At 39.5% G+C, this 13,443-nt stretch overlaps 2 protein-coding genes across 3 annotated transcripts in view; one reads left to right on the top strand and one right to left on the bottom strand.

The window, feature by feature from the left end:
• Positions 1-5,242, bottom strand: part of LOC137289192 (uncharacterized) — a 48,385-nt gene extending 43,143 nt beyond the window's left edge. For both annotated transcript variants that reach the window (XM_067820845.1, XM_067820846.1), the window contains exons 1-4: positions 5,161-5,242; positions 3,713-3,816; positions 2,180-2,227; positions 761-894 (exon numbers count right to left, since the gene is read on the bottom strand). In XM_067820845.1, the coding sequence (XP_067676946.1) occupies positions 761-894; positions 2,180-2,227; positions 3,713-3,737 (207 nt within the window). In that variant the 5' untranslated portion in view covers positions 3,738-3,816; positions 5,161-5,242. The remainder of the gene's footprint in view (positions 1-760; positions 895-2,179; positions 2,228-3,712; positions 3,817-5,160) is intronic.
• The window catches only part of LOC137289219 (large ribosomal subunit protein mL41-like), a 254,186-nt gene that overhangs the window by 154,245 nt on the left and 86,498 nt on the right, over positions 1-13,443 (top strand). The gene's annotated exons all lie outside the window — the stretch shown is intronic.

Raw genomic sequence — 13,443 nt, 5'->3', positions numbered from 1 at the left:
ATGGAAAAACCTCCATTCATTATCAGCGGACACACCCGTCTACCTCGATTTCCCTTTGAAATAATAACTTTTACTAAGGAAACTGCCGTATAGGCTCGAAAAAGGAGTTCTTGGTCTCGGTGTAACCCAATTGCTCTCTGTCCAGAATTAATTGTCAGTCATTGGAGAAGATTAACAACCCTACCAAATACTTCTCAACCCTTAACCAACCCCAACACCAAGTCAGTCTTCAAATTCTCAAAATGGAGATGAGCACATGTAAAACGACATAAAACCCCATGTGAAGATATTATGTTATCTTTGTTATGTTATATTACCGAGTTTGAAAGTGGGTGCCCGAGTTAGCAACCACAGCCACTGTGAGGTCAGTTGCTTCTATACTTCTATATAGTTCAGACGTACTGAAGGCATAATTTAGTGCCTTTGAGTATTTGAGTATTTCCGGGAATTACAAATAGATATTTGTAATCTATCTACCTGCTTCAAGTGCTTCACACTCAATTGCTCAACCTAGCATAACCCCTCTGTAATATAACTGTTGCGGCAAGTATTTCTTTTAAATCCAAGAGCTTTGGTACTGTGTTAACAAAATTGGTATCGTATTTCTGTGCTGTCTGTGAATGACATTAACAATGACATCTGCAGCCATTCCTTATGAATGATGTAAAATAAATATGCACCAAAAAGTGGATGATTAGTTGCTCAAGATGGGCATCTTGCATCCCAGGATGCCATGTCATCAAATGGGATATAACAATACCGGTGAAAAATCCGCTTTGAGTGTCTCTGCTATCCGTGTCGTTTCAAAAAACCACTCGACTGCAAAGAATGGAGGGACTTCATAATACCACACAAAGGAAGCAGTTTCGTTGGCGCACACTGTCACATTTTCCGCTGCAAATACAAGTTGTATGGATATATATACTCCTCACAAAAAGCATCAAGTTCTTTCAGTGTAAGATATTTATCAATCTCAATAGTGATTTTAGCCTACATGTTACTGAAAGGAAAATATTTAAAGAATACGTGCCCTTTAGTGACTGCCAAATCGATTTAACTAATAACACTGACATTGCCCGACCACAACCACCCTCAATAGCAACATGCAAGTTGTGTGCCATGAATGTGATCCACTCTTCACAAATGCGCGCTGATCGGTGTGAGCCTACCAACAATCATTCCTCTGGTACAACAAGCGGGTCCTAACTTTTTTTGATGGATGATAATGCCTGAGAAAGAGTTGTTAATGATGTTGTTTAGATCAACAACATCCCACATATGGAATGGCCTGCAAGGTCACCTGATCTTAATACCACTGAATATGCATGGGGTATTATTGGAAGTCGTGCGTACGGTCTCAGTGTTCACACCCAGGATGAGTGAGTGAGTTAGTGTAGTTTTACGCCGCACTCAACAATATTCTAGATATATGGCGGTAGTCTGTAAATAATCGAGTCTGGACCAGACAATCCAGTGATCAACAACATGAGCATCTATCTGCGCAATCAGGAACCGATGACATGTGTCAGCCAATTCATACCTTCAAGCATGGGTTGGTGAAGGTCTATTCTACCCCGGGACCTTCACGGGTCCCCCCCCCCAGGGTGAACTTGGGCAGGCGTTAATGTGAAAATGACAGAACATTCCACAACAGAAACTTTAAAGATTCATTCGGTCAATGCAAAGAGTTGTGGAATCTTGCAATTGGGCCCATGGTGGCCATACGCGTTACTGAACAGTTTCATTGTCCCAAACAGACTTCAACTATAATGTTAACATATTTCTCCATCAATGCAACGCATTTTTCACGACTGTTTCACGGGTACATACTTTTGATGATTTGTAAGTCTGTTAATGTTCAATACCATTTCACTTCATTTTGTTAATCGTGTGTACATATCTTTCACCAATTCACCATTCCATGGTATGCATTTTCAATAAATGAAAATGTAACGAGACGAGAAAAAAAATGTCTGCTTAACTTTTTGTGATGTAGTAGTATATTATGGCCGCTTCGTTCGAGTTATCTCATCTTAGATCAGTTTGTGGTTTTGAATATGCGGCGGAGCCGTGAGTGGCGGGTGACTGACATGAGTCTGAATTAGTGTGAGTGAAAGAATGGTGACCCGATTCATGATAACCCATGAAAACACCCCGACTAGTATACGTTACCACATACCATCATTAGCGCATGATGTTAGCTCGAACAGCAGTAATAGTATCCAAACTGCAACACAACCAGTGCAAGACCGTCAATTACAAGACATCTGTTAGCTTTGTAAAGCAAAATAATTGCAAAGTCATATTTCATCGCATACCTAGCATGGGAAATAGAACTTTAAAAAGCTTTATGATAAAAAGCAGTTTTTCATTGCTGGAAAAGGCTATTTTCACATTCGACTTCGATGGCACAAATGAGTGATGTCTATGTGGATATTGGAATAGAAAAATAAAGGCCCCGAATGTATTAAAACAATAATATAATATGTTATTGGATTAATCTGGTAAGAAGCGCCTTGAGCACCTGCCGTCCTTTCTTGTGTAGTTTCACATCAAGATTTGAGAATAATAACACTAGGAGATGGAAAATCATTTTAAAGTGAAGTTTAGTTCAAATATGTAGCGCACTAATATATTTATGAAGAATGACGGTCACCGTAGAATGTTGTTGGTGCTATTTAATTTTATCATATACACCATATTTTCCCTGGATTTTATCTTTTCTCACAATACATACAGTTATGACTGAACACGGCTTTTTTCTGTATGGATATGGTAGTATGTATCTGAAGTGCTCAGTTTCTGTTGAGATACAGAAAACAGAGTCGAAGACTATTACAGGTCTCGGAATGCAGGCACCTTTTTGTTATAACAGGAAAAGCAGTGACGCGTGCTAATGAGAATACAATAGGAGATTTATACAGGGGAATCTCCTAACCCTACATGGGCGAAATTTCAGAAAGTGAGCGAGAGCTCATAGTGCATTCTTACTCTTAAGAGAGCGAAGTTCAATTTTTCATGATTTTGTTTTGGAATAAATGAGTTTACAAAACTCGCTGTAGGGTATATGTGTTACAGGGAATGTGTGAAACCATGGATTTCCCTAAAGGAGTCAGTGGTTTAGTGAAATAGTTATGATTTCAGGTATTCCCCGAAGTTTCATGGGGTTTTATGAAATTATTGCTTTTCATGCTGTTCCATGACATATATTCCCCGTTAGGATATCAGTGAATGCGTGAAATTAATTATTGTAGCTTAAAACTGTATTGTTGAGTCTCATTTCATCCCTCAGATGTTAGGAACTTAAAACTTTGACAATGTAACGATGACCCTTTTGACTAATTACTTCTTTGAGTCGGGGTACCAAGTTAATTTTCTCGCGGCTTTACTGTTGAGTCTCATTTCATTCCTTAGGTCTTAGGAGTTGAAAACTTTAACTTTTTTCTGATGACACTAAGTTAAGCTGAGAGAGGGAAATCGTCAGGTTTCCATAATAGTCCAGTTGATTTTTTGAGAAATGGCATATGTATAGATTATCTTCATAATCTGTTTTCTACGTGTTATGAGACTGGCCATGTACCTCCCAGCTGGGTACAGGGAATCAAAAGTAAAAGTAAATGAAAATGTGCCAAATGTTGTTCCGTGTGTCACTAGCAGTGCGTCCTTTAAACAACACTACAATGTCTCTTTTGGAATTCTTTGGTGTACCTACTCGACAGATGTTGCATTCTCTTCATACTGGTCTGGCAGTTCTCTCACACTTGATTTGCGTCAGCATAATCCACGGTATTCATTGCCGAACGTCCTGGCAAATATCTAAACCATCAAATGCATTTTATTTTCAGAAATCTTCATACTGATTGAGTTTTGCATTTTACACAAAAAGAAGGCCTCAGCATGAATAATGTTACGTAAGTGTGTAAATACATTCTGTATTTTCCATCAAATGCATGCACTCTTGCACTGAGTTGACGCATATTGGAGTTAATGTAGAGTATCTAAACCTTCACACCTTACTGACAGCTTAACCATCATTATCATGGTCATCAGCACAGCCATGTCTGCTTGTAATTGATCTTACAGTAAGGCTGGTTCGCCACGGAAGTTTAACACTGTGTTGGTAGATGCTGTTTTCTTACCATACATATAATATGAAACAGATCTCCCTGACAGTCAGTCGAGTGGGGCCGAGTTTTTTTCATAAATGAATTAGCGACAATTGTGTATCAAAATTTTACAGATGGTATTTAGTTGCATTCAGATATTGTTTAGACATTCTTGCTCTAGTTTCCTGATAATGTCATCGTGTTCTCGAGTACAGTGAAGTTTCTACAAAAATAGATTCCTTGAAATGTCTGCTCAGTGTAAATACTACTAAAACAAAAGCCTGGTCGTAAAGAATGGCGGTAAATTGTCCAAATCAGAAAAGTATATTTGCACAACGTAGAATACGTAGCTGTTGTCAACCGATGTACATTTTGAAGAGTCCATTTTGCAAAGAAGTTATCCAGGTATTCACAGTGGCAATAGGTTTTAATGGACATTTATAGACGTTTAGAGAAACTGGGCAATGTAAATTTCAAAACATTTTTAAGATATGCTAGACAAACACAAAAACCAGTTATTTAAAAGACTCTGTACTATAGGCCTATGACCTCTTCAAGAAATGGAATAAAAGAGTTAGGTTGTGGATAATATTTTCTGACTATACATGTAGTAGACAGAAAGGACTTAGTTAAAATGTCTTCGACCCTCGTACAGCGGCTGAGCAGGTCGGCTGACCATCACCACTGTTGTGCTGCCTGGTCGTTGCTGCACTTTCATGCAATTGTATAAACGTCGAATACAGTGTTGTGTGTCCACTTTGGGCCATCTGTTTTTGCAGAGTGACATCCCAAAACTATACCAGTCCGAGATATATGGAGTACAAGAAGAGTCATTCCCATACAACAGGAAGTGGATGCACTCAACCTGTGTGTGTCTCCTACATTGAGTATCATTCAGCCGTCGAATGTGTGTACCCCAGTATCGAGTTGACGCTCAAGTAAAGGGTCTTTCATTCTTACTGTCAGCAACATTAAACTGCTACGTCTGAAAATGTTAGTGTGCTAGTTTTATGTCTGAAAATGTTAGTGTGCCAGTTACATCATGAATACTTACGGATCACTCCACTGTACATAACCCACACAGCCTCGATCATGGCGTTGATGCGTCATCAGCGGTCCTGGTTATCATAAACTGTACAAGACTGTTGTTTACTGTTGTGCTGCCGAATGTCCCTGTGGACAAAAGGCCCATAGGACGGAAAAACGCCATGTAGGGCAAAACCTCGAACACACCAAATGAATTATGAAGATTGTTTGCTATTAAAATATTTTCAACCGACATCCCGTACATAATGAGCACCAATGAGCACTACCATAAACTGGGTACATTACAAGTTGGATACGATGGATACAGAGAAGGCACACTTCACATTCTCATATTCTTGAGTGAGTGCGTGAGTGAGTGAGTGAGTGAGTGAATGAGTGAGTGAGTTATACGCCGCACTCAGCTGTATGGCGCCGGTTTGTAAACAATCAAATCTGAACCAGACAATCCAGTCATCAACAGTATGAACATCGATCCGCGCGATTGGGAACCGATCACATATGTCAACTAAGTCATCGAGTCTGACCACCCGATCCCGTTAGTCGCCTTTTATATGGCAAACATTGGTTGCTGGAGGCCTAGTCTACTATTATGGATAACATTTTAAATCACTCACTCACATATTAATTCAGGTTACACATTGTATCTAATCACATCTATTCGAATTAATTAAGAGAACATTGCGAGAGTAATTAAACGGTATAATCCCCAAAAATGGCAGTCTCCAGATGACGTAATTAGGGCGGTGTTATAATCCACTTTTTGAAGAAAACGTATGGCAGTTTGACTAGGGTCAGTTTGGCCATATTTTTAAATGACCCACGGAAATCGTACTGTCAGGATTGGGAAAGCTACCATCACTAACTGGGACTAACTGGTCTGTGTGAAAATGATGTTATGTGTATTATGATATTATGTTAATTAATCCTGTGTGAAAATGAAATAAGGTTAGGTAAGCCTTAATTAATCCATTGCTACCTACGTGATCAATTGCTACTTGGGTAGTTTAATCCTAATGCCCATCTAATGATTAAGAATACAGTGTGTTTGTTTACACTTTCTAAGTTTGGACAGGATAGGGTTATGAACACTCAGTTTCTGTACACACGGAGACAGGAAATGTCTCGTTTTTTGTATTTTATTTTCTTTTAACATTGAGAGAAGGAAATATGACTGCCATAAATACTTGTTAGTCAGTATTTTGGTCACACATAAGTAATATGAAGGCAGAGAAATGTGAAATTTTAGATGGAAGGAAAGCAGGTGGGGATTTGATTCTGGGTGGTTACACATGTAAATGTAGGAAGGGATGATTGGCAAGGTATCATTGATCAATTTAGTCGATCCGTTTAATTAGCCCACTCAAGTCCAGTGAGTAAGGCATTCCCTATCAGTTAAGCTGTGTGAACAGCAACTGCTAGAAATCGGACCAAATCCGTTAAACAGCTCAGCGTATTACATAAAAACACATCTCAAAGTACAGGATAAAAAAAGGTCTGAAAATATTGAATAAGTATGAACCTCAAAGTGTCAGTTGAGGAAACATTTCAGAAACATTCATCTTTAATATGAAAAACAATGTATGGCCATTTTGAGTTTTTATGTGGTCATTTTGACTTTTTAATATGGCCATTTTGACAAAGGGTTGTGGTCATTTTGACGTTTTTATGTGGCCTCCTTGACTAGGGTCAGTGTGGCCATTTTTTCGTGTGGCCATTTTGACCTCTTCCCGTTCCCGCATGTTTGGGAGTTTTGTCCAGAAGGTCCTCATTTGAGGTAAGGGGTTTTTGTCCTAGGGCGCTTTGTCAACAGGGTGATTGTCCTACAATTCGTTTAACAACTTAACCACTTGGGAATCTAGTAAATATCACCTAATATTGTCACGAAACATGTACCAGTGTTGGAAAATGAAAGTGTTCATATTATAATGAAAATTTGTGTTATTTGTGATCAAACATTATATGATAAAGTAATTAACAACACGTCACGTGGAAACTATCCATATGAATAACACAACCATTCCACAATATAAACACCAGTCATGAACAGCTAAACGATTTAAACCATTGCTGCATATCATTTCAACTTACGGTAATGTAAATTAACCTTTTTCGTCAGATGTACTACGCAAACAAAATGTAAGAAACAACTTTTCTAAATATAGTGAAACTAACATAACCGGCCTAAATCGAATTCATTAAGTGCGGAAACCAATTTGTATTCGTGATGCTACCAATAATCCATAATCATGTGATTACGTAGATGCTTTACAGAGTCTTGTTACACATTTTAGATCTTCTGCTGTGAACTAGAATGAACAGCAATACCTCCCCACGTGTTTGGGATCAGACAACACACACAGGATGTCTAAAAATGAAACCCAGATGGCATCTTCTCTTCTTGGCCACTTGAACTGATGGGCAACCTTCTTTTCCATGAAGGAGATTAAACAGTCACATTCAGATAGGTCCACGTTTGGTTTGGCCAGTATACCATTTCTGTTGGTATAGAGCTGCGACATAACTGGCCTCGTTGACAGTAAGGGTCATCTCCTTTCGTGTTTTCAGGATCAGCAGGTAGATTAGCGGCAGAATCTGATCCAGAGGTTCCAAGAGTAACATCTTTGGAGTGTATCTCAGCTTCATGTACATCATGTGTGGATTTGCTGGATGCCGTGCCTTTTCCAGTCAGCGTGATACTTGCTATCTAAGAACATCATGCAATAACATCCCGAAGATACGCCCACAACTGCATGGACATGTTACTTTTACGGTTTTGACAGTCTTTGTGAGATCCTGAAGTTCTTCCCTTATTGGAGCAACGTCCTCAGCATTCAGGAAGTCGGAGTTATGGGATGAGCCTCTTGAAAGCATAAACTGTTCTAGCGTTGTGACCTCCATCATCAGACCCGTGAAGGTCCCGGGGTAGAATAGGCCTTCAGCAACCCATGCTTGCCATAAAAGGCGACTCAGCTTGTCGTAAGAGGCGACTAACGGGATCGGGTGGTCAGGTTCGCTGACTTGGTTGACACCTGTCATCGGTTACGTAGATCGATGCTCATTTTGTTGATCACTGGATTGTCTGGTCCAGACTCGATTATTTACAGACCGCCGCCAGATAGCTGGGATATTGGTGAGTGCGGCGTAAAACTAAACTCACTCACTCACCTCCATCATCAGACGCGAAGACATAGCTCTGGTGGGCCAGATCACAATCAGAAATGCATTATGCTACAATGGGATGGAGAGTCACCATATTTGCATTCCAGTAGGCTTTTTTAACTTCATCGGCACATGAACAAGTAAAATTTTGAGAAAGGTCCATATGAATAATTTGTACTGGTCCTTAACTTTACATATGTGGGTAAGAAATTCACAATTTTCCTTTTGAAACGTTTCAGTGAAGTCTGATTTGTTCATATCATCCTTGATGACTTGCATCCTTTTCTTTCCATCCTCACGTGATACTCTTTGCCGCGTCTCACATGTTAGTTTGTCATCCTTTGACATGTTTAGTTCTGCCAGGTATTTGTCTGGTTCTTCTGCTCTAACCGTTGTGCCCTTATAACCTTGGCAGAACAGAAACTACAGAGCAAAATTTTGTCTGCTAAAACTTTTTGATTTAATATAAACGTTTTGCTCTGTCTATATCGCGTGCAGATTTCATTTCGTCTGACATGACGTTGGCAAGCAGCAATTTCTTCATCAGCCTTTTCGATGTTTTGGACGGGGAAATTCCACCATCACAAAGATCTCTAACAGTTCTTTTACTTGGTGTCAGTGTGTCGGTGTCATTTCGTGAACTAGAGGCATACTTTGTATAATAACTCTGAATTTGTTTCACAGATCGTTAGTTTCGCTTGCAGTTCCTATTCAGTTTCAAATATTCGGGTGTCAGCTTCTCGATCTGCCTCCTTTGTTTACCAGTTATTCTGCTGTTCTTCTCACCCATTCAAATCATGAAGGTCAAAATGGGAATTTAACCACGAGTGAACTGCTGGTACTTCCAACATCTCCTAGTGTGCTAAAGGCTCCATTGTTTTCCTCTGTTACTTCATCATCCAGACGTTTCTTCATCTGATTTTTCCTATCCCTTTTTTCTTCTCTGTGCTTGTCGAACGTTTTCTTTTCTGACTCTGGCATCTCTTGGGTCTATCAACAATAGGCACGTAATATCAATTCACTCTCTGCCACTCCATTTCAAGAAACATTTCAGCTTCTTCTGTTAGTTTTCTCGCCCGATAGTCTCTTTGTAAGTCTGCCCTGGTTTTTCCCATAATTGTGATCTGAAAAGAAGCAGAACGATGACTAATGGAAGTCTCTGGCATTTATCATCAGCATGTAATTCCATAGATATGTATCAAACAAACACTTAATTAAGATCAGAAGACTCATTTAATCATACAAAACCGTGATCCGTTTAAAAATCTAAAGTTTTATTATGGTGTGTAATTACGTTACTAAATCTCTACTACACTTAAATTCTGTCAAGGGCTCCATATCATAAAAACGTTGCAGGCAAATATTTCGGAATAATGAGTGGTTGACTTTAGGAAGTCAAAACACTTCACCTGCAGTGGGTTTCGACTCCAAAACTCGTCCACAATATGTGAACTTCCTTTTCTTCAGTTTTGCAAACAGACAATCGAATATGGGAGAAATTGGCACAAATATAAACGGATCATCTACAACTAACATTGTAAAGGGGAAAGAATTCTACCTACAACAATTATTGCATACCACCGAAAATACTGACATGAATTTATTTCATGGTATTGTAGGCTGCAGAATGTAAACCACATCAAACAGTTTGAATATCAACGTTTATTTCATTATAGACATTAGAGTGAATGGTTAGTCAGTATGCTACTACATTGCAACAATATGAGTTTCACTTGAAGTTGTGAATTAGTGACAACTGTTATGGTTAAGAAAGGTGTAAGAAATCCCCTGTGAACCAGCAAAACAGAACAAAGACAAGTCTATAGCATTCAAACATTGTATTATTTAGCAACGAGAGAGAGTAAGTTATACAAAGTCACAAGTCAATTTCACAATGCTGATTACAAAATTCAATACAAATGAGACAAAATCTAAGGCAATGGGTCACAAGATATTATATAGCAAACTCACCAAAGTCTTAGTGTGAGAGAGAAATCAACTATGCAGAATGTAAACAGCAGATAATGTAGATGCAGGCGTTGACAGATTTTGATGATCAAGTGTTGGCAGTGATGTATATCCTCCAGTTATGTGAATGTGTGTCTGTGTGTGTCAACCCACGGCAACTTGCCTTTATATATACCTTTAGTCATTTCCCGAAAGTTCGGGCACTACTGCCATCGCCAACACCGTAGAATGGTCTTGAAACAGTCTCCCGGAAGTAAACAAACAGAAAACCAAGAACAGATATTTTCCGGAAAACACTAAACATTATTTCTTAGTTAACAACAAAATAGACAGAAAATACACACTCGTACCACAACTAATATATACACCTGGACTTTAATTAAGCACACACACACACACACACATACACACACACACACACACACACACACACACACACACACACACACACACACACACACACACACACACACACACACACACACACACACACACACACACACACACACCACACCACCCCACACACACCCCCATATTTTCTTAATGATGAGAAACAAAACTTGGTATAACTTTTGTACTATTTTGTTGACAATGAAAAATCATTGACTGTGAATTGTGAATTGTACCATCTTTTGGCAAATGAAAAAGAGGAAAATTGAGTGAATTCCTGTAATGAAAAAGTATGGTTGAGCCAACATCAATGGTCAAGTGTCTGACAAATTAACAGTAAGGAAAGGCCATTTGTTACCATCTCAAAAGTTTAGCTTCAGTATTGTGTGTATCCACCACGTGCTCAGATGACAGTTTGCACTCTTCTCCTCATACTGCTGGTAAACCTCCTGATGCGATCACGTGGCAATCGCTGCCATTCATCATGTAAAGCAGCTTCCAAATGTGCAAGAGTCTGTTCAGGAGGTTGCCTCAAACTCACACGACATCCAAGAAAGTCCCAGATATGCTCTAAAGGATTCACATCCGGGCTCATAGTTGGCCATGGTAATGTGGTGATAGCCTCATTCTGAAGATATGCCGTCACTGCACGTGAAAGATGTTGCCTAGCATTGTCATGCATGACTAATGGGCGTGTAGGCAACGGATGATTATCAAAATGAGGTACAACAACTGAACGGGGAATATCCTGGATGTACTGTTGACCATTGAGATTTCCATGGACAGTCACCAACTTACAGTCATGGGAGAGGCAACCCCAGACCATAACTGATCCTCCACCATAAGGAACAGCAGGATGAACATTTCTGGGCACGTAAGCTGTGTTTCTATGCCTCCAGACTCTCATCTGTGACCATGTGTGACGTGGAGGAGGAACCTGCTCTCGTCTGAACAGTGAACCCTCCTCCATGACCTCAAGTTCCACTGTTGACGAGCCATACACCACTGCAGGCGATGTCGTTTATGACGATCAGATAGAGTAGGACGTTTGATTACTCTTTTGGACCTCATACCAAGTGCCCTAAGACGTCTTCTGACTGTTCGGGTGGATAGAGGTGTGTGGTGTAACCATAGGTGTTTCAAAACCGTACTTGTTGCAAAGGGTTCTCGCCTTACCAGACGTGCCAGATTGCAGTTATTTCGAGGTGTTGTCTTTCTGGGTTGTCCAGACCTTGGACGATCTTTTACATGTCCAGTAGCTTGATGTTTTCGAACAAGCCAACTGATTACTGAGTGACAATACCCCAGTTGTCGTCCAATGGCTTTGAAGGACATGCCTGTTGCGTGCATGCCAATAATCTGCCACCTCAGGGCTTCAGAAAGTCTTCTTGCCATTTTGATTTTTGTCACATTGAGGTAGTAACAGATTTCTTTTCTTGTATACAGAAAGTGTATCACAGAGAAAGTGGATTTTGATAAAAGTGAGGGTTGCATGGTTCATGTGCCCAAAGCTTTCCGTGATTTGCTTTGAATGGAAAGCAAAGGAACTTAATGACTTTTTTAGACTACTAGAGATGTGTCCTTATACAGATATATAATAGATTTCTAACTTTATCTAACAATTGTGTTTTTATCATGATATATATTAGGGGGTGCTTAATTAAAGTCCAGGTGTATATATTGTTACGGGTAATAAATTGCAGTGACAAAATGGATCAGAAATCCCCTTTGAACCATCACATTATAACATGGAAAAGTCTAAAACATTCAATAATATACTGAGAAAACATTGAGACAGTTACAGTGAATCACAATACACATTTCTAGATGCAATGTAACTGAGTCACAAACCTTATACAAATGGGTCACAAATATTAAATGTTCATTCACCAGAATCTCCCCATTTTACAGTTAGATCAGATATATTAACTGAAGTTTGCTTCCACATTGGGCAGTCAGGCATGCAAGGTCAGTTTTGAATATGATGCTGTTGGCAATAAGGCGTTGATAGGCCCCCCCAAAAACCCCAGTAATTCCGAGTAAGTCCGCGTGTGTCCCTCAACGCAACAACCATCCTTTATATAAACCGACGTAGCGTCGGGAACATTCGAACACAGCGTAGCGCTATCAGTATTCAGTCAGAATGTTCACAAACTGGAAATAAACAATAGATCGCCAAGGGCAGGTAACTGGAGCGCTATCAAATAGGCCCGCCGCTAAAAGTTCCATTGTCATTGAACATAAATTTAGCTGATAATAAAAGTGACTCACAATCCATACCTGAAACTCTAAACATTGAGACCCAATGATAACTTACACTTAATCAATGATAATACAGATTACAGAAAACATACAGACACACACAGACACAGACACACAGAGAGAAAGATAGATAGATAGAGAGAGAGAGAGAGAGAGAGAGAGGAGGGAGAGAGAGAGAGAGATCTGGGTAAGGGTCCCAGAGTACGGAACCTTGTGGGAGGCCAGTAAGTACAGTCTTATAGTCGGAACAGTATCCATTAATGACGACGTTTCGTGATCAGTTTTGTAAGTACACTCTTCAAAAGAAACGCTAAATGGAATTCAAAACTGATACTAACAGTTTTGTACACATATGTAAATTCAAATATTTTTTTTTTGTTGGGATGGGGTGGGGTGAGGGGTTGTTGCACATTGTTTCTGGAATGTTTAAGAAGATCATGCATGACCAAACGCAACCAGAATCTGTTTTATCAATCAGGATTGTCATGATGTGCGTGGATGCCATGCAGTA

Source organism: Haliotis asinina, chromosome 1 (assembly GCF_037392515.1).
Source record: "Haliotis asinina isolate JCU_RB_2024 chromosome 1, JCU_Hal_asi_v2, whole genome shotgun sequence".
NCBI lineage: Eukaryota > Metazoa > Mollusca > Gastropoda > Lepetellida > Haliotidae > Haliotis > Haliotis asinina.
This window is presented reverse-complemented; position numbering and strand designations above follow the sequence as displayed.